The sequence below is a fragment of the Hibiscus syriacus genome, unplaced genomic scaffold (assembly GCF_006381635.1).
Source record: "Hibiscus syriacus cultivar Baekdansim isolate YM2019G1 unplaced genomic scaffold, ASM638163v2 tig00110718_pilon, whole genome shotgun sequence".
NCBI classification, from domain to species: domain Eukaryota; kingdom Viridiplantae; phylum Streptophyta; class Magnoliopsida; order Malvales; family Malvaceae; genus Hibiscus; species Hibiscus syriacus.
Genome location: NW_024062837.1, coordinates 24,251 through 50,364, shown reverse-complemented (window position 1 = coordinate 50,364; position 26,114 = coordinate 24,251). Strand labels below are relative to the sequence as shown.

Here is a 26,114-nt window from a genome sequence, read left to right as displayed (position 1 = left end):
TTGTTTAAATTGCTTTATTAAAAAGGTTCAGTTCCTCAAGCATACAAGCTGAGTAATGATTTATGCGTTTCATTCTCTTCAGAACAAAGTAATTAAATGTACTTTTCTCTTTAGTTTAGTTCAACTCAAACAAATCAAAAGAAGCGACAAAATTCAGCGAGTACATCTGGGTGTGGTCTCAAGAAAATGCGGCTTCCATGTTACTATAATATACTAGAGGTGGCAAACGGATTATTTCGTTCGGGTTATTTCTGTTTAAATTTAATTTGGATTAAGTTTGGGTCGGATTGTGTCATTTCGGTTTTTGATTTTATTCAAGTTTATAGTAAGTTGGGTTTGAGTCCAGGCCGGATTGGATTATTTCGGGTTTCGGTTTTATTCGGGTCGGTTCATGTATCCGATCTTGTCATATCGGATAAATTGATTTCTGGTTGGATCAAATTGGATTAGTTGATTTTTAGGTCAGATCAATTATTTTCGGTTTGGTCAACTTTGGATCTTCTCAAATACATAAAGAATTATTGATATATTTTTGTAAAAAAGATCGGTTTGGGGCAATTTAAATTCGAGTTAATTTCGGTTCGGATTATTTTTAGTTCGAGTTACTTTCGATTTTGTTAAATTTAGATCAGTTTCAATTCGGTTCGGTTTAGCTTTCGATTCAGGTTACTTTCGATTTGGTTAAAATTCGGATCGATTTCGGTTTGATTCGATTTTACATGTTTCGGGTCAAATTTAAGTGTTGACGAAAACGGGTAAAGAAAACAAAAGAACACGAGAATTTTACGAGGTTCGGCAATGTGCTTACGTCCTCGGTGCCTAGGCGGCGCTAGAAGTTTTATTCAATGATATTTTAGGTCTAGGTTACATCTCTATTTATAATAGAAAACCCTGGTACATAATTACAAAATCAACCCTGTACCGTACCGCGGGGGCTGCGCCCCCACACCCCCAACCCACATAATTCGTAACCCCACAACGAGACTTTTTATGAGCCATACATAACAAATCTCCACCATGGCGAATATCCTGCCCCTTGGAAACTTCAATGTGGGTTGGGTTACCTTGCTTCTTTAATAACTCGAAACATTCAACAAGTCCAAGCAATGCTTGAACTTGTCTGTCGTAACTGGCTTGGTGAACATATCAGCGGCATTCTCATCAGTATGTACCTTCTGAAACAAAACATCTCCAGATGCAACCAACTCTCTGATCTTGTGGAACCTTACATCAATATGTTTAGTTCTAGCACGATACACCTGATTCTTAGCCAAGTGAATAGCACTTTGATTATCACAAAGCAACTGAACTCCACCTTGTTGAACACCCAACTCCTTCACTAAACCAGTAAGCCATAAAGCTTCTTTTGCAGCTTCAGCCGCTGCCATGTACTCAGCTTCAGTTGTAGATAGAGCCACAACAGATTGAACAGTAGACTTCCAACAAATAGGCCCTCCACCAAGAGTAAAGACATACCCTGTCGTAGATCTTCTATTATCCAAGTCACCTGCATAGTCTGAATCCACATATCCTACAACCAAAGGATTATCCCGCTGACTCCCAAAACAATTCCATGTCCCACAGTACCCTTTAAGTACCGAAAGATCCACTTGACTGCTTCCCAATGTTGCTTACCAGGTTAGACATGTACTTACAAACTTGACTAACAGCATGAGCTAAATCAGGACGAGTACATACCATCGCATACATCAAGCAGCCAACAGCATTAGAATACGGAACCTTTACCATATCTTCAGCTTCCTTATCTGTCTTAGGGCACTGTTCTGATGAGAGCTTAAAGTGATTCGCCAATGGAGTGCTAACTGGTTTCGCGCTGCTCATCGCAAACCTTTCTAGCATTTTCTCAACATAACCCCGTTGAGATAGCCGCAGTTTCCTTGAGTCTTTGTTCCTGCAAATTTCCATTCCAAGAATTTTCTTTGCAGCACCTAAATCTTTCATATCAAATTCCTGACTCAATAAAGTTTTCAAACCGATAACATCATCCATGTTCTTCGCAGCAATCAACATATCATCAACATACAGTAATAGAAAATAAAAGAACCATCATCAAGGCTCTTAACATAGACACAACAATCATACTCACATCGGTTGTAGCCAATTTTGATCATATAGGAGTCAAACCGTTTATACCACTGTCTCGGAGACTGTTTTAACCCGTACAAAGATTTCTTCAATCTGCAAACTAAATGCTCGTTTCCAGGTTGAGTGAAACCTTCAGGTTGCCGCATGTAGATCTGCTCCTCTAAATCACCATGCAAAAAAGCAGTTTTAACATCCATCTGCTCTAAATGCAAATCCCAACTAGCCACCAATGCAAGTACTGCTCGGATTGAAGTATGCCTGACCACAGGAGAAAAGATTCCATCATAATCAACTCCTTTCTGCTGTGAAAAACCCTTCGCTACCAAACGAGCCTTGAACTTCTCCCCCTCTTTTTCTGTTACTGCTGGTTTCTTCTTATACACCCATTTACAACCAATCGGCTTCTTACCCTCAGGAAGGGGAACTAACTCCCATGTGCGATTGTGATTCAAAGACTCCATCTCCTCAACCATGGCTGCCATCCACTTGTCGTTTTCCTGACTAGTAACGGCATCATGAAAAGTAATCGGATCATCACTGCTAACAATAAGTGCAAAAGATACCAAGTCTTCAAAACCCAATCTATTCGGAGGCTTTATATTCGTCCGTCTCACCCTGTCTCAGGCGAGACTATAATCCTGCAAATCATCCGTAGTGGAACCACCAGAATTCGGTTGAGAAGTTTCTGGTTTCTCAACTGGAAACTGCTCGAAATCCACCACTGTCGTGTCTTGCTTCTGCTGCAACATGGACTGTTCATCAAAAACGACATCTCTACTAATCACAACTTTCTTCGCAACTGGATCCCAGAACTTGAATCCTTTGACACCTTTCTTGTAACCCAGAAAAATGCACTCCTTCGATTTTGCATCAAGTTTGGATCTCTCATCAGCAGGTACATGTACATAAGCAGGACAACCAAAAATCCGTAAGTTATCAAAACTAACATCATGACCAGTCCATACCTCTTCTGCAACTTTCCCAGCCAGCGATGCCCTTGGCGATCTGTTGATAAGGTAACACGCCATGTTAACAGCCTCAGCCCAGAAGTGTTTGGTAAGCCCCGCATTCAACCGCAAACATCTGGCTCTTTCATTCAACGACTTGTTCATTCGTTCCGCAACACCATTCTGTTGTGGTGTCTTGCGCACTGTAAAATGCCTCTGAATCCCATGCTCCTTACAGAATTGTAGGAACTGTGAATCTGTGTACTCCGTACCATTATCAGACCGCAAACACTTGATTTTTCGTCCTGTTTGGTTTTCTACCTCAGCTTTCCACAGCTTGAACTTCTCAAAAACTTCAGATTTCTGTTTCAAAAAATACACCCAAACTTTCCGTGAAAAATCATCAATAAAGTAACATAGTACCTAGATCCACCCAAAGACGATGTCGTGGAAGGCCCCATACATCAGAATGCACATAATCAAGAATCCCTTGAGTTGTGTGCTTCGCAGTCTTGAAACGGACTTTAGTCTGTTTACCAAGAACACAATACTTACAAAAATCGAGCTTACAGCTTTTGACACCATGCAACAAGTTTCTCTTGTGTAATTCTGCCATACCACGTTCACTAAGATGAGCAAGGCGCATATGCCACAATTTTGTTGTATCATCACAGGACTCAACAGAGTGAACTCCACCTGCAACGGTACTCCCTAACAATCTGTAGATATTCCCTGCAGTCATCTTGCCTTTCATCACAGTCAATGCTCCTTTAACAATCCGAATGGTTTCCCTATCCTCGTCAGCCTTAGGGATAAAACCATTCTTGTGCAAAGTGCCCAAGGAAATCAAATTCTTCTTCAAGTCTGGGATATGTCGAACACCACTCAACGTCCGAACAGAGCCATCGTGCATCTTAATTCTGACATCACCAATACCAACAATATTGCAACATCGATCATCACCCAAATAAACCGAACCAGAATTAACCGGCCTGTATGTCGAAAACCATTCCCTATTTGGCGTGATGTGATAAGAACATCCAGAATCAAGAATCCAAGCATCCGTCAATTGTGTCGTTGAAATAGAAAGCATATCACCCTCACTACAATCAGAATTATCATCCTCGACCACGTTCACAGACTTGGATGAGCCATCACGCTTCTCATCAGTCTGCTTTTTCAACTTCGGACAGTCTCGCTTCATATGTCCCGCCTCCTTGCACTTGTAACAGTGAATCGTCTTCTTATCCCTGGATTTGGATCTGGAATTCCGCTTCCCGGACCCTGCCTTCTCTGGCTTCCGTCCACGATCTCGATTACCCTTGACATATAAGCTATCGGCTTGAGAGCTTTCCCCTGCATTCTGCTTCCGCTGGTTGTGAGCCAACAAGGCTGCAGTAATCTCCTCAACGTTGATAGTCTCTTTCCCATATGTAAGAGTAGTCACCATGTGTTCGTAAGAGGAAGGCAACGAACACAACAGAATCATCGCTCTGTCTTCATCCTCAATTTTCACATCAAGCCGAGCCAGATCAGAAACGATTTGATTGAAGACATTCACGTGTTGCGCCAAATCGTGATCGTCCTGCATCTTCAGCCCATACAGCCGCTGCTTCAGATACAGTTTTGTCGTTAAGGATTTGGACATAAACTGACTTTCTAACTTCCTCCAAATTTCGTCTGGAGACGATAGATGCATGACGTGATACATGACCTCGTCCGCCAAGCATAATCGTATGGTTCCTGTCGCTCGCTGCTGCAATTCTTCCCAATCTTCCTCATCCATCGACGCCGGCTTTGTAGGTCGCAAAGCCTTCAAGATCCCTTGCTGCGCCAATAGATCATTCACCCTCGTTTGCCATAATCCGAAGTTACCCTGACCATCGAATTTCACGACTTCGAATTTTGCTCCTGACATCTGATACCAATTGTTGACGAAAACGGGTAAAGAAAACAAAAGAACACGAGAATTTTACGAGGTTCGGCAATGTGCTTACGTCCTCGGTGCCTAGGCGGCGCTAGAAGTTTTATTCAATGATATTTTAGGTCTAGGTTACATCTCTATTTATAATAGAAAACCCTGGTACATAATTACAAAATCAACCATGTACCGTACCGCGGGGGCTGCGCCCCCACACCCCCAACCCACATAATTCGTAACCCCACAACGAGACTTTTTATGAGCCATACATAACATTAAGTAATCATATTTGGATCTATTTTAGGTCTCGATTCGGATAAATATATTCGAATAACCAGATTCGAATCAAATTTGTCAGGTCTATAATATACTTGCAACTATGTATTGGAATGCATGATATCTAGCTAGCTCTACCCAGTTCATAGCTCAATGAATGTGCCCAAAGGAACAAATGTGTTATGATTAAGATTTGGGGAGTTCAGTTCATATCTTGACATGTGTTCGTGTTGAATGAAAAGATGCATGCTTGCTTAGCACCGGTTTCTAAGCAGGCTTTGCGTGAAAGAGCGGGGAATTTCAGTGATAAAGCTTTGTTAAAAGGAATTTTCTTCTTCGCTTGGAACATCGAAAGTTGCGTAATGCATAAAGCATGAATGATTTTCGACGACTAAAAGTAAGCATGGGTTTTCACTTGTAATACTATGTATTATTTTTCTTATTTTGTGTTTGATATAAATTAAATATAAGCATTCTTTATAAATCTATTATCTTACTTCTTTTAAATAATCTGAGATAATTATTAGATATTATTTATTTATAATTTTTTAAACTATTCACAATACACAGTGACATATGCAAGTGGACTTCAAAGCAGGCACATATTCATCATAAAATTTGAATTTCTTTATCATGTATTATCTATTTTAATGTTAGTGTTCATCTTAAAATTTTATTTATATTTATCTCATACGAAAATTTATGTTATTAGATCCTCAAAAAAAAATTTAGATTCGTCACTGACAACGTATACACCCTGTAAAGATAAATGCTTGAACAAAGATTTAGAAAATAAAATCCTTTAAATATTGAATCCGCTGAATGAGTTCATGTTTTTCATGTGTTATCTTATTCTTAAAATCTCTATTTTTTCAATTGATATTCAATATTATTTATATTGATGCATTTATGTCATATCTTGATAAAAACTTATCATATTTTGGTGGCTGCATGTCGTTTGGACAATCCGTTTGAATAATTGCTGCCTATTCAACAAGCATACATCTTTTCAGGGACTTGCTACAAATTCAAAATGGATTTTAATATTTTATGTAAATATCTTTTAAATTTTAGTTTAGCAAGGATTGATTTAAAAAAGGATATAGTTGTATTTGAAATTAGGTTTTTCTTTTTTACTTGACTCGACCTCATCATATATTTTTAATTATTTATTATTTTTATCATATTTTTTCTTACTTTATTATTAAGGTTTTAAAATAGCTCATCTTTCCGTTCTATACTCTAAACTGTTTTTTTTTAATTTGTGATTAGACATGATTTCTAGATTTTTGATATTATCGGATTGAATATGAAATTAATTATTTCATTTTTTATTAAATTTGGAGTGAAGAAATTAATATTTAAATTAAGATTGGACTAAGATTCAATTTAAGAATGAATATGCGAGTTAAAATCGGAGTGGCTAAAAAAAACCCTGTCCCGTCCCACCCTGTAGCGATCGGTAGTCTTTGCTAGCAGGGACAGATGCACTTAGTTCTTAAGGAGGTGTTTGGTTCAAGAATTGTGGATTCTCATGGGATGTGAATCTCACATTCCCATGTTTGATTGGCCGGGAATCTTATTCCCGGTAATGTTTTATTACCAATAGTAGATTTTTTGGGGTATATTACCGGGAATGTCATTACCTCCATTCCCTTAGATATTGTAACATTACCGTCATTTTGGACTAAAATACCCTTAAATTTTTATTTTTTTTCAAAAATATCCTTCTTCTGTCATTGAATAATAAAAATTCTACGAATGTTAAATTATAAATTTATCCTTAAATTATTTTAGATTTACAAAAAAAAAATCTATAATTAAAATTTTATATGAAGTTCAGGGGTTAAATTTTTTTTTATCATTTCATTAAACCTTTTTTATATTTTTAATTTTGTAAAAAAATTATATAAATATTATGAATTTAATTTTTAAAGAAAATATATAAATATTTTACAATTTGTAATATTATACAAATATATAATAAGGACAATTTGGTCAAATATACATTCCAATAATATTTTATTCCTTTAACCAAACACGGTAATCTTACATTCTTGCTAAACCAACCAAACACAAAATATAACATTCCTAGTAATCCTATTCCCTGGTAATCTTTTATTCCCACTGGTAATCTTACATTCCGTGAACCAAACGCACCCTAAAAAATTAAGTACATACCTAGTATTTTGGATAAATTATTAAATATAATTTAATATATTAAGATAATAGAAAAAAATATAAACATTTTATTGAAAAAAAATGAGTATTAAAATTTTTTAACCCCATTTTTTAATTTCTGAAGCCGTCACTATTTAGCGGGACTCTTATTGTTGCCCCGGGTGGCTAATGTCTAATAGAAAGAGTCCTTAATTCTAAGGGATTTGTTTTGGCCAATTGTGAAGCTTGCTAACTGAAATACTCGATTAGCAGGTGAATGCAAATTAACTTATCCGCTCATCTTGTGATTGAAAATTCAAATACGAGGATCTGATATTGTTTTTGATCCAAATCTTATCCGCTCAACACTGACTGTATTTTTTGTTTGAAAAAAAATAGATTTTTTTAATAAAAAATTGAGGCATATGTTTAATGGGTAAAGGTAAAAATTTGAATAAAAAATTATAATTTTATATTCTAATCAATAATATTTTTATAATAATATATCATATGCTCAAAATAGTTAAGTAATTAATGGAAAAATTGATACTCAGAGTAAACTATTTGTTAATTATGTTGAGGAAAAATAAAAAACTTATATCTCGAATTAGTGGGATATCAAGTGTGGTTGGGGCACACTTGAGTATTGTAGAATGCGTAAGTATAGGGGTGCAAATCTAAACCCAACATGGTTGGGGTACACATGAATGACTAAATATCTAGATTAATCAGGCACTCCAGGGACTGTTGATATTTTAGCCCAATACAGAAATTTTTTTCTTCCTTCAAATGAAATCCTATCTTTTCAAAATTCTGTTTAGAATTAAAAAGGTGAAATTTAATTTAATGACTCTTTAATTCAAATATTATTTTAGGTAATTGTTACCTTAATTCACAAGACGGGAATCTTATGTACTAATTATGGATATTCACCATTTTATTATTTAAAAATTTTAATAATTCTTTAATGTGAATCTCCTATTTAAACTGTGTAAACCTACAAAGATTAAACCCAACTCACAAAGTATTTCCTCTACTTTTAAAAGTTTTTGGTGATAGGAAAAAAATCGATGTTATAGTCTACTAATCACTATAATTGTGTTACTGTAATCTTTATCTTATTAATATTATTAAATATCGTAAAAACGATCAAATCTATCTTAAGGAAACTATGAAAATAAGTCCCAACATCTCTACCCATCTAATCCTGTGACTATTAACAGACAAAATTAAACCAAGTTGAAAATGCATTGTATCTAGGATGGGCATGGGTCGAATTTCGGCCAACCTGACCCGACCAAAAAATTTTAAATCATTCACTCGACCCGACCCGATTCGAAATAATAATAAAATATTATTTTTATTTAATAAAAACAGTGAATTAATTGAAAATATAATATATAGATGGGTATTAATGTAATTATTCCTAAATATATAAGGTAAAATTATTATTTTTTTGATCGGGTCGAGTCGGGTTGGATCGGGTATTTTTTACCCTAAATCCGAATTCGATCCAACCCGAACATCATTTTTAAAAAACCCCGACCCAAAACCGAAATTTTTAAAACCCTGATTGGGTCGGGACGAGTCAGAACATGTCGAGTTCGGATCCCATGCCCATCCCTACTTATATCAGCTATGGGCATTGCTTCATGCTCATTAACCTTTGATGTGCTTGATAAACTCTCCAATTCTTTTGGGGGCATGTTTCTCTTTAAATGATTAAACCGTTTCCAGTTCTTCCCAAATACTTCAATGATTGCGTGTATTAATTTCAACGTTTTAGTAAAAAAAAAGAGTAGGTTTTTGAACTCATTAAACGAGTTTAATGACTATATAGATTATTATTTTTACTAAAAATTTTAGATTTGAGCAATTATATTTGTAAGATATGTGCATTAGATTAAAAAAACAGTTTTTCTTTTTTTTTTTCTTCGGCCATATTCAGGGTTGTCACTAGCAAAGAGCAAATAAGCCTCATTAAAATCAGTTGTAGTCAACGGAAATGTAAAGTCAATCTCCCCACAAAGATCAAAACCTTTTGTTTTTTTAATAATTTAGTAGATCTACATAAATAACTCACAAATAAATTTCCCAGCATATGATTCCAAGAGAAACAACACTACAAAATTCAAAGTCCTCACAAAGAACACGAGATTTCAACTGCAAACAATTTCTTAAAGAAGAATATTTTTTTAGCAAAATCAAACAACTGGGAAGAAGGATGTGTGGTAATGAAACGAACAGATCTCAAATTTCCCAACCAAAACATGAAATTCCCCAATAGGGTTTGTTCTTCTTTATGCCCAGCTTTAATTGCGTCAGAGTACGTTGGGGAGGATGAAAAGTTGGTGAGATTAAATTGATATAATTTTTAATTTTAATAAAGGTTGTTAATTTTATTATTTAAAAAATATAAATTATAACTACTGTTTATAACTATAATCGTAAACTAAATAAATGTATAAAAAAATTAGTTAACAAATGTTATATAAGTAAAACGTTAAAAAAAACTCAACTAAAAGATTTGAATAAAAATTGATACAAACAATCTAACTTTATCAGCAAATAAATTATAAAAAAATCAAATTAATTAAAGATCTAAAACATAATCAAAGGACGTAAAAAATTATCCGTAAATACAATTATATCTCTATATTTAATCCGAAAATCTAAATACAATAAGATTGAAAGGTTAATTTATTGAATTAAATTAAAAGATTGATATAAAATCAGAATCTTAATTTATGACAAATGATACAATTGCTTCGAACAAAATTTTCTAACGAAAGGAAAACACTAGTGGATTTGTCTACATGGAATACAACAATACAAAACAATTTTCGAACGGGACCCACAAATTTTGCAAATATTCCAACCATTGGTACAATCATTTCCGCCGGACCCATACGTGGCATCGTTGTATTGGTTTGTCACTTTCCGCAACTTGACCCCACCACACCACCCTTCCAGCTGTATCATCTGTCAATTTCCAGCACACACTAAATTAGAAAAAGAAAAAGGAAAAAAGTAAACTACATACTTGATAAGCAAGCTTATATCACAAGTAACTAAAGTACACTCTAATTTTCTATTTAAGTGATTAAAGTATTTTCTAGTTAAAATAAATATTTATAATTATCTTTTTAATCAAAACATGTGTCTAAAATATTTTATGTTAAAATGAGTATTTAAATTATTCAAACTTTTTCTTCTAAGTTCTAAAAAAGTTGATACATGACATTAATTAAAAAATACTTTAAGTACTTAGATGAAAAATTAAATACTTTAGGTATTTATTTTGACCAAAAATACTTTAAGTACTTAAATGAAAAACTTGTATATTTTAGCTACTTATTTGTTATATAAGCCTATTTGATATAATATCCAAATTAGCTCTTAACATTTACTAAAATGATTATTTTTATCTTTATTATTTTTTAGAGTATTATGATCATAACTATTTATTTTAGGGTAAAAAATTCCTAAAATTTGATAAAATAGTCATTTCGACATTTATTTTTTCGAAGCAGTTTGACTCTCAACATTTTATTTTAGAGTAAAAAATTCGGCATTGTTGGTCAAATAATCCAATCGGAAAAATTGAAAAAAAATAAGGTATTTGAGAATTATTTTTGGATATAATCCATTTGCTACGGTATACCTAAAACTAGTTATGATGACATAACAAGTTTCATACAAATTTTCTAAAAGTTTATATGATGAATTTTATTTTTTTCATATATTTTATGGAGCTTGTCACCCTCTCGTGACAAGTGACAAGTGCATTCTAGCAAATGACCTAGATCCCAAAATAATTCTCTAATATCTCTGTTTTTGGAAAATAAAATTCCGCCTACAATATACTAAAATTTTAAACTAAAAAAAGTCTTTATTTTGAAGCGTTAATCATGTATTAACTAACAATTTTTATTCATAAATGGATCTTTTTGTCCTAAAATAAAATATTAAGGGTAAGAATTATCATTCTAGTAAATGTTTGGGGTTAATGGTGTTATGACTATTTAGTCACCCAATTATTCCTGAAGTTTTGTTTTGGCCACTTAACTATTTTTCTTTTTAAAATTATCATTAAACTTACGCTTTTTATTTCATTTTGATCATTCAATGCTAAAAAACCATAATTGATGACTTGCTGATGTGCTAATCTTTTTTTTCAAAGATGATGTAATCTGACCATATAGTAACATCTTCTTTAATTTTTTAAATCGCAGGTGACCAAGATAGAATAAAAACATGAGTTTAATAATAATTTTAAAAAAATAGTTTTTTTAATAATATGGGATAAGTACATGACATATATGTTCAAAGATAATTCTCAACCTTTTGACATTGGTCGCTCACACTCTTGGAATCTATGGTGCTCAAACCAGAGTCCTAAAAGAATAACAACAATTCTTTTACTACGGAGGTTTCCTTAAGAAAAATAGTTAAATAACCAAAACAAAATCATAAAAATAAGGGTAAATTACAAAGTTTGTCACTTTTGTTTAATTTTTATAAACGTATTGTCACTCGATTAAAAAAACTTAATTCGTAATCACTTTCGTTTCGTTTTAATTAAGATGTGATCACTTTTATTTCATTTTAATTAAGATATAGTCATTGGAACATTAACTTCCGTTAGTTTGATGTCGTGACACATTAGTAAAATGATTTAATTTTTATATGAACCCTTGAAGTTTAGATAAATTACTAATTATGAGTATTTTTGCAAACCCAAAATAATTCAAGGATGAAATATCAATTTACCCCTTTTTTTCATTTGTTTTCTTCCCAAACATATCTTATTTGTCGCTTCCATTGCTTCATCTTCCCCAAAAAAAAGTGATAAATTTTCAAAAAGTTGTTGAATTTCTTGATTGTGAAACGTAAAGGAGGAGAGAAAATTTAATTTCGATGCTCCACTCGATCTTGTTCCTTAATTCGTCTCCTGATTTCCTTGGTTTCACCACTCTTTTCAAAATCCCATCCATCGGTAATATTTGGTTATCGATTTCATCATTCGATTTCGAAATTCTCTCCAATTAGGGTTCTTGAATTCTAATCTAAATTTGTTATCATTTGATCGATAAAACACTGACTTGGTTCCTACCTAACTTAATTCATATCAAAACAAGAAATACCCGGTTCTTGAATTCCTAAAAGAAAGAAGATCTATGCTTCAAAAATCCCGCTTACCCTTTTTCTAAAAACCCTCCTTGGGTTTTTTTTAAAAGAGTACTTGGTATTGAAGAAATTACAAAGTAATTACTCCATGGACCTCGTTAAAAAACCTCCCTACACCTAGTCGGAGGAAAAAGAGTTCATCCTGGAGTGGAATGACAACGAATGAGAGACTGAAAATATCTGCATTAAATGGAGTGGAATGACAACGAATGAGAGACTGAAAATATCTGCATTAAATTGAAATTATGATAGTGAACTCACTGCATAATTCCAGTACATACCAACGCAACAAAGACAGATGCAAACTGATAGTAAACTGAGACCAATCAAAATCCAAAACTGGCTGCCCAAAACAGAATCCAAGCATAGCACTACTAATAGCATCAAACCTCATTCAAATGTAAGCAAACTCAGTCCAAAACAGAAACTAAACTGGCTAAACATCGATTGAACGAACAGTAGAAGCAAAGCAACATCTGCGAACGCCATTAACCGCTACCCCGGGCAAAAGCTGTCGGATTTCGGATAAAGTCCGACACCACAGGATAAAAACTCGGCCATAAATAATTCGCCCATAATCCTATTAGCAGTAAAGCTTTAAAAAATATCTGATCAGCCGTAAAAGAAGCCCCATTAAATCTAGAATTATTTTTGCAGATCCAAACTGTCCAAATCAAACCAAAGAATCCAAGACGCCACAGTGGCTTTACTCTCGATCTAACACTTTGCGCGAACCAGACCTCAATCAATAATTTAACGTTCTTAGAAAATACTAAATTAACATTCCACACAATGCACCATCTTTGCCAAGCATTCCAAACTACAGAACAATGACAAAGAACATGATTTACCTCTTCCGGCACAAGCTTGCAATGGAGACAGCATAACTGATCAGAGCAATTGACACCCCTTTTAAGCAGCTCCATCATAACAGGCAGTCTTTGGTGCACTGCTTTCCACACAAAGGCAGAGATTTTATGAGGCACAAGCTTAAAACAAAAGAATCTCCACACAGGGTCTTCCAAAAGGCCATCGCATGACACTATATAACAAAAAGTTTTTGGGTTGTATAAACCGTTCGACGAACTAACCCAGAATACTCTGTCGCAACCTTGATATACTCTTACCGTTCTATTTAAAACCTGGATGAATTCATTCCAAATAGGCTTTTCCCATTCAAAGAGAGCTCTTCTCAATTCAATCCTCCATTCCCAACTATCAAGTACACGACCGTCGAAATCATGGATCTTTCCAGTTTTATTAACTGCAAGACTAAATAATCTTGGATAAGAGAATTTTAAAGAAAAATTTTTTGTCCAGTAATTAGTCCAGAAATCTACGTTGCGTCCATTACCCATAAAAAATCTCAAATCTGTAAGAAAAACGAGCAACAAACTCCCTGAAGGATTCACAAGGCTGCGCCACACCCAATAAGAAGTTCTATAGGAAACAGATTTAGGCAAGAGAGCAACTTGATCGTAATTATACTTGGCTACAATAATCTTCCTTCATAAATTATCCTTCTCCACACTGAATCTCCAAATCCATTTATTAAGTAAGGAACGATTTCTAATTTTGACATCGAAAAACCCCAGCCCCCATGAGAAAAAGGTTTATATATATTGTCCCACTTAATCCAATGGATACTCCTTTCCGACTTAGTATTCCAGACAAAATTAGCGATGCTGCTATTAATCTTATTAGCAATATATATTGGCATAGAGAAAATATACATGTAGTAAACAGGCAGATTAGCTATGACAACTTTAATAAGAGTCAATATACCACCCAACGAAAGCAATTTACCTTTCCATCTTTGGAGTTTACTGGAGACTTTATCCAGAATGGGTTGCCAAAGTAACTTTGAATTTTTTTGATGACCTAAAGGCAAACCCAAGTACGTCGAAGGAAGATGAGCCCAACTACAATGCATCAATTCGGCCCTGCTCCTCACTCTACTTTCATCCAAATTAATGTTGAATAACAAAGTTTTTGTCATATTAAGCTTCAGACCCGCTGTCACTTCAAATATTTTTAAAATTCGGAAGAAATTTGAAATTGACTCATCATTAGAATCTGAAAAAATGAGCAAGTCATCGGTGAATTGAATGTGTGATAAAACCAGTTTGTCCACTCCCACTACCACCCCACGACATAATCCCAAGTTCGTTGCCTTATTTAGCATACTACTGAGTGCTTCCCCTACTATATTAAATAGTAATGGCGAGAGCAGACAACCTTGCCTTAGTCCATTTTTAATTTCGAAGAAATTAGACGGAGAGTCGTTAACTAGAATAGCAATTGAATGAGTCGAGATACAAAAATATACCCATTTTCTCCATCTTTTACCAAACCCCATCTTCTTTAAAATCAAGTTCAAAAACTGCCAATCAACCGTATCAAACGCTTTGCAAAAATCAGCCTTGATCAAAACAGCTTATTTCTTGCTTTTATATAAACCATCAATTACTTTATTAGCGATCAAACTACAGTCTGCTATTTGTTTGCCAACCATGAAGGCGAATTGGTGCTCTCCTATCACCTTAGCGAGGCAACTGCCTAACCTTTTAGCCAATAAACGAGAGACAATCTTATATATACTGTCCACTAAGGAGATTGGTCTGAAATCGTTCGGGGAAGTAGCATCCACTTTCTTCGGTATAAGCGCAATAAAAGATTTGTTAAAGGATAAATTCACTACTTTCCCGTGATAGAACTCGTGCATAAACCTCATAACTTCGCCTTTAATATACTTCCAAAATCTTTTGAAGAAATCCAGGCTAAAACTGTCTGGACCTGGCGCACTTGAACCATCTGATGATTTTATAGTGTGCCAAACCTTTTCTTCGGAAAATGAACTCTCAATGAATTTTTTTATGGTTGCATTAATTATCTTAAGCGGGATGTCAAATCTCTTTAGGGGAATAGTTTTCACCTCATTAAACCCAGCTGAAAAATGACTAACAAATGCTTGTTTGATACCGGCTTGATTCTTGAAAATAGCATTCTGAAACTTCAGCTTGTTGATCTGATTTTTACGCCCCCTTGAAACTGCCGAAAGATGAAAAAAATTTGTGTTTTTATCCCTCTCTTTAAACCACCTGTGCCGAGATTTTTGTAACCATTCACGTTATTCCTTCCTCGCCTTAGCCCACATTCTTGCCTTTAAGGTAGAAATCTATTGCCGAAATTGCAAATTACTAGGGTCTGACAGCCACCTCTCTTCTAACGCATCAATCTTCTTGCTAATCACCTCCAAAGAACCCTTCTTGATTTTAATCCCCAATTTAACTCAGAAGAATTGTATTCGTCGATTACCCCTTTTATTTTCAATCAAAATAGTAATACCCAGATCATCAAGATCTCAAATTAATCTTTCCGCATGCGATGGGCACAATTAGTTCGATCGAATTGAGAATTGATTTGATATTGGTTTTTGTTTTGAAATACAAAAAAAGGCTTGGTTTATGGATGAAGGCGAAGAAGAAGAACGACTAGAGGGGAAGAAGAAAAGGGTAAATTAGAACTTTGTCTATAAACTACTTTAAATTTATGAAAAGATTCCTAATTAGTATTTTATTTAAATTTCAAGGGTTAAAATAAAAAATAAACACTTTCATTAACATATCATATCATCAAACTAACGGAAGTTAACATCACAATGATCACATCTTAATTAAAATAAAAAAATTAAGAATTAAAATTTTTAAATCGAATGACCATACGTAAAACCAAAGTGACAAAATCTGTAATTTATCCTAAAAATAATTAATTTGACTAAATACCTAATTTATCCAAAGATAAAATGAATTTCCTGAACGCTCAAATTAATTAAGGGTTCAATTGGACAGTTATTAGTTATCTGGCAGCAAATAACGAGCACTAATTTAGGAATCCCTCACCAAGATAGTCATATCTAGACTGTGCTCACTGTTCCTTTGCTGTAACACTTTGATGGCCGTGGGCTCCAATAGATTTCCTCAGACGGATATTTCTTACCAATGTGATAGTGGGCCCTTTTGACATGTACGGTTCAGATCTGTTTAAACCTGTCCGTTACTTTACTCATAATGGTTCCTTTTCGTTTATTTATAGAGAAAATCGCCTCAGTGACCAAAAAAAAGTTATAATATACGATTTTAACCAACTTTTTTTGGATTTGCCAAAATGACCAACAAAATCGCAACGCGAAATAAAAATCGCAACGCGATCCCCAGAATCGCAAATCAGTGTCCAAAATCGCAACGCGATTCTTGAAAATCGCAATGCGATAGTCAAATTCGCATTGCGATTTTCCAAAATCGCAACGCGAATATGAAAATCGCAACGCGTATCCGTAAATCGCAACGCGATATTTAAAGCGCCATTATAATCGCTACGCGTATTTTATTTTCAAATTACAAAAACGAATATTAAGACAAAATCTCGTAATCGCAACTCATAACCTAAAACCTAAAATCACAACTCAGTCCCATCTCCATCTCTCACTCTCTACGGCGAAGAAATCCGTCCCCATCTGCGAAGATTTCCATCCCCATCTCCGGCGAAATCCCTCACAACCATTCACGGTCAGAAATTCCTCACAATATTCAGAAATGGAAAATCAACCTCCGAGGGTTAGTTTTTTTAATTATTTTTATTTTGAAATGTTTGCATTATTGTAGGTTTTTCATATTGAAACTGATGATAAGTTTACTGGTCATCTCAATAATAGATTAACCATTTCACTTAGATTTCATTTCGCGTTACGATTCTCTCGTTGCGATTTTCATTTCGCGTTGCTATTCTCTCGTTGCGATTTTCAAGTTAGTATTTGTCTTTGTCTTTGTTCTGTCTTTTGGTTGAAGTAATGCAATCCATTCAAGTTTCAATTTGCAGAAGAGTCGCAACGAGATAAATGAAAATCGCAACGAGAGAATGACTGTCGCAACGCGAAATGACAATCGCAACGAGAGAATCGCAACGCGAAATGAAAATCGCAACGAGAGAATCGCAACGCGAAACCAAAATCGCATTGCGATTTTTATTTCGCGTTGCGATTCTCTCGTTGCGATTTTCATTTCGCGTTGCGATTCTCTCGTTGCGATTGTCATTTCGCGTTGCGATTCTCTCGTTGCGATTTTCATTTCAACCAAAAGACAAAACAGTGTTGCAAATTTTAGTTTCAAGAATAAACTACTACTTTTTATGTTTATTGTTTTTGGTATATCTTCACAGTGTAGTTTTTGGTATATCTAACTTGGTATGTTTATTGTTTTTGTAGAAATTTTTTTCGGCTCAATTGACCTTGAGAAATAAAGTCAGCCTGGCCACTACAATTTCTTCGAAGCTTTCACCTGCTCAAAGACAATTGTTTGAGGAAACCTGCTTCGGGCCATGGCTGAGAGTACAGCATCCGGGTGGAGATGCTAATTTGACCCATTTGTGGCTTCAGACCATGACATCAAATCTACCCGACAGTATACAACGTGGTGAGGAAGAGATATGGTTTCATTTTCCACCAGCGTATACTTGCTTTGGGCGGAAGGAGTTCTGCTTAATCACTGGTCTACGATTCGGACACGATGATGTAGGCCGGTACACTCGTCATATCGCCCGCCCATCATGGTTATCCCGGGTTTTTCCGGTTGGGATTTTCATAGCGTATACAACGTGCATTGCGATTTTCATGTTGGGATTTTCATTTCGCGTTGCGATTGTAATTTCCGTGTTGCGATAGTCAAATGCATGCCTAATAGTGATAACAACTGAATAACAAGAGTTGGTTAAGTCAAAATGGTTGGCCTGAGTCATTAATTCAACTGAAAATGTTAAAAGTTCACACATAAAATCCACATAATACAACGTTTGCATTTAAAAATCACCTAAGTTAACAGTCTCAAAAGGTGAAGCCAATTGTGATTGGGATTTTAAAGATGATTGCCTTTTGCTTGACACCATATGAGCTTTGGATTTTGATGAGGATCCATATTTTGGTAGAGGAAAAGATGATTTTGATGGCACTGGTGATCCACATGTCAACCTTGTATGACCACTTTCCTTGCACCGACTACATGTCGATCTCTTCTTCTCTTCACCCTTAGACGGTATACGATCGTGACTTTTTGGTCGGCCAGGTAGCCTTCTGTCCATGGCTGGTGGCAAAACTGTTTGTAAGTCATCTGGTATGTCCCACTCAGAAGGATGTGGAATAGGGTAGACAATCTCGGCATAAGTCTGTCGATAAACTTCTGTAGTGTAGCAATCCATAGCGTATGCGCTTGAATCATCTTGGTTTAAATGAAGAGCAACTTTTATAACATGGCCACACGGATAACCAGATGTTTGCCATTTCATACAACTACACGTCTTTGCATTTAGATCGACTAGCCCATTTAAGTTATTATCCAGTACTTGAAACAAAGTGTTTGAACATGGTTCAACTCTCCATGACGTTGACTTCACAACACGTTTCGTTATCTTTTTTTCAGTCCATGGTGTAACACGATGTTCCAATGTTCCTGTAAATTTAAATAAACAATACTTAGTAAAATATATAAATATGATAAGTTACGAATTCAAAGAAATAATACCTGCATGGTTTCTTTTCTTGTAGTACCACTGTTGAATAGAGGCTCGAAAAAACTCCATTAACATAGTAATGGGTAATTTCCGGGAATGACGACTTAGAGCGTTGATTGATTCTGCACTATTAGACGTCATGAAACCATATCTTGCTCCAAGTTGATGTACTCTTGACCATCTTTCAAACCCGACATCTTCTAGTGTTTGAGCACACTGAGGCAAAACACGTCTTAAACAATTTATATGCTTATTGAAATCCACTTCCCGATAAGCTTTTACAGCCTTCCAGTATGTCCATTTGTGCTTTTTTATACCAGCAGACCTTGATTTTAGATTTCTATACAAATGAACACCACAAAGTCCATGAAAAGCATCTGGGAAACACCTTCTAACAGCGTTGTCAATTGAGTTTGCCCTATCGGATATGATTGTCAGATTGCTAATAGGACCTATGCAATCCCTAAGATGCCCCATAAACCATGTCCATGAATCAGAGGTTTCAGATTTGCCAACCCCGTAAGCTATTGGCAATATCCCATTGTTAGCATCCATGGCTACTGCTAATAAGTTTACTCCAAGGTATCGACCTTTCAAATGTGCTCCGTCAACTATAATAACTGGGCGCATGCAAGTAATAAACGAACGAATCTACAAAATAATACACAAGAAATATAATCATTTAAATGTGAAATGCATGTAACTAACAAAAATGAGTCAACAAAATTATATTGATTTACTAACCGTAGCACCAATGGCGATAAACAGCAACTCAAAGCGTCCATCTCTATCTGTTTTGATATGAGTTACCGACCCAGGATTTTTCAGCTTTAAATTGTGACAATAAGCCGGCAGTTGGGCAAACGATGCTTCTGGCGACCCCCTCAACAATTCCAAGGCATAACATTTGGCTCTCCAAGCTTGAGAATATGATATACTAATCTTGAACCGAGCATTCATGTCAGTCATAATTTCATGTCCCCGATATACCCTGCCATTCAAAAACATTAACTCAGCCAGAAAACCACCCAACACCTTTTTGTTTGCCTGTCTATGGTGAGGAAAAACTTGGGTTCTTGAACATGTATGTTTATCAATAAAAGTCCTAACTTGAAACATTTGCAATCTTTATTCTCTTTGCAATCATACGCCACGTACAGTTTTTGTCAATCATACACCTTGTTTCGAAACGATCTTTGCTTGATTTGTTAACTTTTAGTTGATAGCCATCTTCCACACATTTCGTATATAAAGCTATCTTCAAGTCTTCCTTTGTATCAAAACAATCATCTTTCTTGATACGAATAACTTTTGTGTAACAATCAACTGCTTTCTTTATCAACTCTTCTTCCGGTATCTGAAGTAATTCTGGCATATTCCAGTTATACGCCCGTGGCATTTTCTTTTCTTCGGGGACTTTTTCTTCTTTTTTCTTCTTCAGGATTATATGAATTACAGAATGGATGTTCAACATGTTCATTCACAGTCGTAACTTCCTCCTCATTATCATCAACATTACATTCTTCGGCAACGGCTGTTTCATCATCAAAATTCGGGTATTGACCAATATCAATATCATTACAGCATGGTCTGTTTCTTCTTCTGAAACATCATCAAAATCCGTGTATTGACCAATATCAAAGTCCGGATATTGACCAAGACCAAATTTCGAATACTGACTAGTACTCACAATTTTTTCTGTTGGCTCATCATCGTCTAACTGGTCAATACGAAAACCGGAATTTGGTGCTGAAAGTTGATTGGGATTTGGATTAGAGAAAGGTTGTGGGTTTTGAGAAAAACTTAGTTGATTACTACCCGCTACTGACCCAACAATACTACTTCTAGGTTCAACAACATACAATGTAACATCATCTTGTGAAACCCTAATGTAAGCAATGAATCGTTCAACATCTTCATTGTCGGTTAACAAATAAACTTTACCATTTCTCTGATAAGATAGCCTAAATCCACTTAGGGGCTCTAAATTCAATTTATTTGAAACACGTAGCATTAGAGTTTCATAAGTTAACTTTTGTAAAGACAATTTAGTTGAAGATTCATGGGTAAAGGCATATATTGTAAAACACCATGAACATTATCCCATGACCCTCCAAAACACAAATCTATCCAAACATGATCAACATTAGATGATTTCATGGTTGTAAATTAATTTACTAAACAGACGAGCTGCGAAACTAAAACCTGTTGCCGGATTGGGAAGGATGTCGTTGGATATAGGAACGGATGTCGCCGGAGAGAGTGATAGATGGAGATGGAATGAGTTGCGATTTAGGGATTTAGTTTATGATTTCAGTGTTATATACCCAAAATTTCAGTATTGTGATTTACAGATTCTCGTTGCGATTTACGGATTATCGTTGCGATTTACAGATTCTCGTTGCGATTTACGGATTATCGTTGCGATTTACGGATACGCGTTGCGATATACGGAAACGCGTTGCGATTTACGGATACACGTTGCGATTTACGGATACGCATTGCGATTTATGTGTTCGCGTTGCGATTTTCATATTCGCGTTGCGATTTTGGAAAATCGCAATGCGAATTTGACTATCGCATTGCGATTTTCAAGAATCGCGTTGCGATTTTGGACACTGATTTGCGATTCTGGGGATCGCGTTGCGATTTTTATTTCGCGTTGCGATTTTATTGGTCATTTTAGCAAATCCAAAAAAAATTGGTTAAAATCATATATTATAACTTTTTTTTGTCACTGAGGCGATTTTCTCTTATTTATATTCACCATCCCACTATTTTCTGCTACCACATCCACCCCGCCTAAAACGATTAAAAATCACTTTTTTATTTTGAGGGGGAATAATATGGATCGTAGAAGCGCGTTTGCGGTTGCTTTGATCTGCATTGTAGTGGCTGGTGTCGGTGGTCAGTCTCCGACCGCCGCTCCCACTAAAGCACCACCACCAGCGACTACGCCTTCTGCTGCTGCACCCGCTACGGCTCCTGTTAGTAAATCTAAGTCACCGGCTCCAACCGCGGCTCCAACTGCTTCTCCACCAACTTCTTCACCACCAATTGCTGCACCCCCGAAGCCTACAGCGGTTCCAGCTCCCTCAAAATCTACTCCGGCTTCTTCCCCTCGAGCTGTTGCTCCTGCGAGTTCTCCTCCAGCCAAATCGCCTCCCGCTGCTGTACCGACAACCCCTCCAGAGAGCTCAGCCTCTCCTCCGAATTCTGTTGCAGCTCCAACTGCTGCCGATGTTCCTGCACCGGCTCCAAGCAAGAGCAAGAAGAAGCCAAAGAAACACGGTGCTCCCGCTCCTTCACCTGATTTGCTCGGACCTCCGGCTCCACCAACCGGTGCCCCAGGACCTAGCCTCGATGCGTCCTCTCCCGGCCCTTCTGTCGCCGCAGATGAGGTACATTCTGATCTCCTTTCTCGCACTCAAATCATATTTTTAATTAAAATGAACAATAAAAATCAATGCTCTTCCAGATCTGAACAATTAGAGTAGTTAGACGGCGGAAGTAACCAATCTTGACTTTATACATACGTAGATTTCTGAAAATGCAATTTAGAATGATTGTAGATTTCAAAATGAGAATCGATTTCGTTGAAGCGCGTTTGAGTGACGCGCCGTTTAGGAAGGGGTAGATAGTTCAGCTAGTTTTTGAGATAAACACCAACAGATCTCGAGGCGAGCTACAGTAATACTCGAAAGAATTACTCTATATATTTTTTTGTTTGGACAAAAAATGTTTATACGATTATAATTGATAATATATATAGTCATAATTTAAAAAAAAATTATAATAATTTAATGCATTATAGAAATATTTTTAAAAACCAATTGTTTATGATTACCCGTCATCAAATTGAATATCGATTTCTGGTTACCGTAGTTGCAAGTTTACAGCCAACCATGCATTTATTTATTTGTTACTGCATGGTAATAAGTTTCATTGAACTGAATATCGTTGAATTTTAAAAAAAAATGCAGAGTGGAGCGGAGAGAATAAAGAGCTTGCAGAAGATAATTGGAGGATTGGCATTAGGATGGGCAGCTATTGGGTTGATCTTCTAGAGAAGCGATAGCTGGATTCAGTTTTATTTATTATAATTTTTTTAAAAAAATCACTGTGTAATACATTTGATATTATGGTATATTTATTTTACTCCATTTTGTTTCCTTATAAATACTTGCCTTAGTGGTGTGGTCTTTAATTTATATATTACCTTGAGATTTCATATTACAACGGTTTCCCTTGTAATTCTTGGGGGATACCAAGTTTGAGGTGGGGCACTATTTTTTCCTACTTTTTTATTTTCTGGTTTACTTGGTTTCACTTCCCATTCATCAACTTTTGTGGATTGCATTTGGTTTAATACTACTTTATATATATAAAGTGGAATTATTATAGCTAAATTATTAAAATAATACCCTTTCAATTTTATTTTACTAAAATGACATTAAAAAAATTATTTTTCATGATGACAAACTTATTTCGATCACGTAAGATGAAGGTGTTGTCATGTGGTAGCATCTTATCGAAAGCGCTCTCGACTTTAGCTTACATGACCAAGATGGATGAAGACTCTTTCACGTTACCACGCCTCTAATCATACATGGAGAAAAACAAATTTTATTAAATGTGTATTTGTAAATTTTTTTTTAAAAAAAATATAGGAACGAAAGTAATATTTTGGTTCCATGACTCAAATGTGCTTTGATCCTTATAGTTTTAAAATACAATTTTATTTCATAAATTGAAATTATTATTTTCATCCATATAATATTTTTCTTTGATTTTAGAATGGTACATTTAATAAAATGTGATTTTCATAATGTAGGAGTGGAAGGCAGGGTGATGTGGTAGTGCCTTGCTCCACTTTGGTCTTGTCCTATGTGATCTAAATGTCAAGAAATCATTTTTTCTAAAGGTATCATTTTGATGAAAAGATTAAAAGAGTAGCTTATTTTAGTTTTAGCATATTATTAGATTTTCTAAATTTCAGTGACAGAGTCCAATCCAAGTCTTAACCAATGGAAGGTTGGTAGACAATGCATGCATATTTATGTGCCGTGCCGTGCCGTGCGTGGGGTTAAGTAACCGAGTATTGCATACCCTGTCGGTGTCACTTTAAACAAGTCCCTTAAAATGACATCCACGCGTCATTGGTTAAGAAAAAAAAGGGTAAACTACAGTAATAGCTACTAGAATTCAAGTAAGTTTTTCTTTTTACCATTGAAGCTTTAAAATTTATAAAACAATCTCCAACTTTATTGTTTTATCGTCCGCTAACGCACGTTAACTATGTGATGGAAGTATGATGTGGCGCCCTTTAGCCAACCTCTTTCACCCTTCTAAGTTCAAAAAAACCGAATGCATAAATAAAAAGGTAGGGTTGAAGATCCACGAGACGGGGGAGGTTCTTGATCCGCCCATGCAAATGTGGAAGAATCCATCGACACACTCCTGCAAAATATATTGGATAAAAGCAAAATAGTCCGATGTGAAAGCAAAATTACTGATATGAGTGTCGAAACCGTCTTTCGGTTGGCCCCAGAATTGGGCTTCGACTTAGATTAAATGTGATTAGAGTCGCCACCGACCATTTTAAAACGAATTTAGGTGGGTCGGACATCATCTTAACTGATCTGCGTTGTACCAGAAATGTGTCGGGTTCGGGAGTCGGTTACAGTCAAGGAAGGATTAGCACACTTGAACTGCCCTTTCGGTACCAATTAATTTATCGGTTGTCTTAGTTGTGAAAAGTTAAAAAAAATTAAATATAAATTTAAACTACCCGATTTGAATTATTTACCTCCAATGGGTTGGAATTACTACTAAAAAATATATTAGATAAAATAAAAGTAAATATGTAAAAAAGAAAAAATAAGAAAATAGATAAAAAAAATAAATGAAATTTAGTAAATATATATATATATATATATATATATATAAAACAAAACAAATTAATAAATAATTAAATTAATCAAGAAATATGGAGGACTAAATGATAATTAAACTAAATGTAAAATAGTGACTAAAAAGAAAAAGGGATAAATCATAAGGTAAAATTCGAAAATCAACCCAAAATACCCAACACACAAAAATAGTGACTAAAACGAAACTATTACGGAATTAAGAGATCGAAATAAGAAAAAATAAAATTGCATCAGTGACCATGATGGAAATTTACAAAGTTCAGAGGGCCTTGATAAGATTTTACTCATAATACTTGAAGGACCAATAGGAGAGTTTACCCCAAAGTTTACTTTCACGTGGGATGAGTTGGTTTCCTGCTAAAGCAATAATAACAAATTTTTTTAATTCATTTGCAATTCAGAAGCTTTCCCTGTTCCCTTTCTTATACGTTCAGCTCTCCATTGTTGTCAGTCACGACCGTCGGTCGACCAGTTACCATCGTGATTGGTTGCCGATGGACACCAAATCCAACGGGTGACTCGTATCGGTCCTTTGGGTTCAAATCCAGGATTTATCCTTCAAAAAAAAAAGATTTCATTTCCAACGAAAAGTCAAAAACCGCTGGACTTCTCTTGCTCCGATCTGTCTCCTTCCACCTTTGGATCATCAAAATTTTCAGGTATGTCGTTTTTTGGTTTGTCCTCTACCTTCTCATTCTGTTTTGCATGTTTCGTCGGTGGTTACTGCTTTCATCAAATTTTATTCGAGCTACCAAGATGTATGTAAAAAACATGAAACAAAAGGGAAGCTTTTAACTAAAAGAAAATCTTTTATTGATTTTGATGATTGAGTTACAATGGCTGTGGATTTCTCTCCCCCTCGAATGTTATTTACAAGCTTATTTATATCCAGAATGATGCTATTTTTAGGAGTTTATATCCTAATAAAACTCTTGTTTTGTTTGTGTTCCACTCATGCACGTTTGTTGGTGGTGAGCGAAACGGCCGGCGGATGATTCGGGGTTGGAGAGGCGTAGCTGG

At 35.4% G+C, this 26,114-nt stretch overlaps 1 protein-coding gene across 1 annotated transcript; it reads left to right on the top strand.

Moving 5' to 3' along the window:
* Positions 1-21,944: 21,944 nt before the first annotated feature.
* On the top strand, positions 21,945-23,324 carry LOC120138968 (lysine-rich arabinogalactan protein 18-like). The gene is made up of 2 exons (XM_039154343.1): positions 21,945-22,562; positions 23,145-23,324. The coding sequence occupies exons 1-2, from the start codon at positions 22,008-22,010 to the stop codon at positions 23,226-23,228; spliced, it is 639 nt and encodes a 212-aa protein (XP_039010274.1). The 5' UTR covers positions 21,945-22,007; the 3' UTR covers positions 23,229-23,324.
* The last annotated feature ends 2,790 nt before the right edge of the window (positions 23,325-26,114 follow it).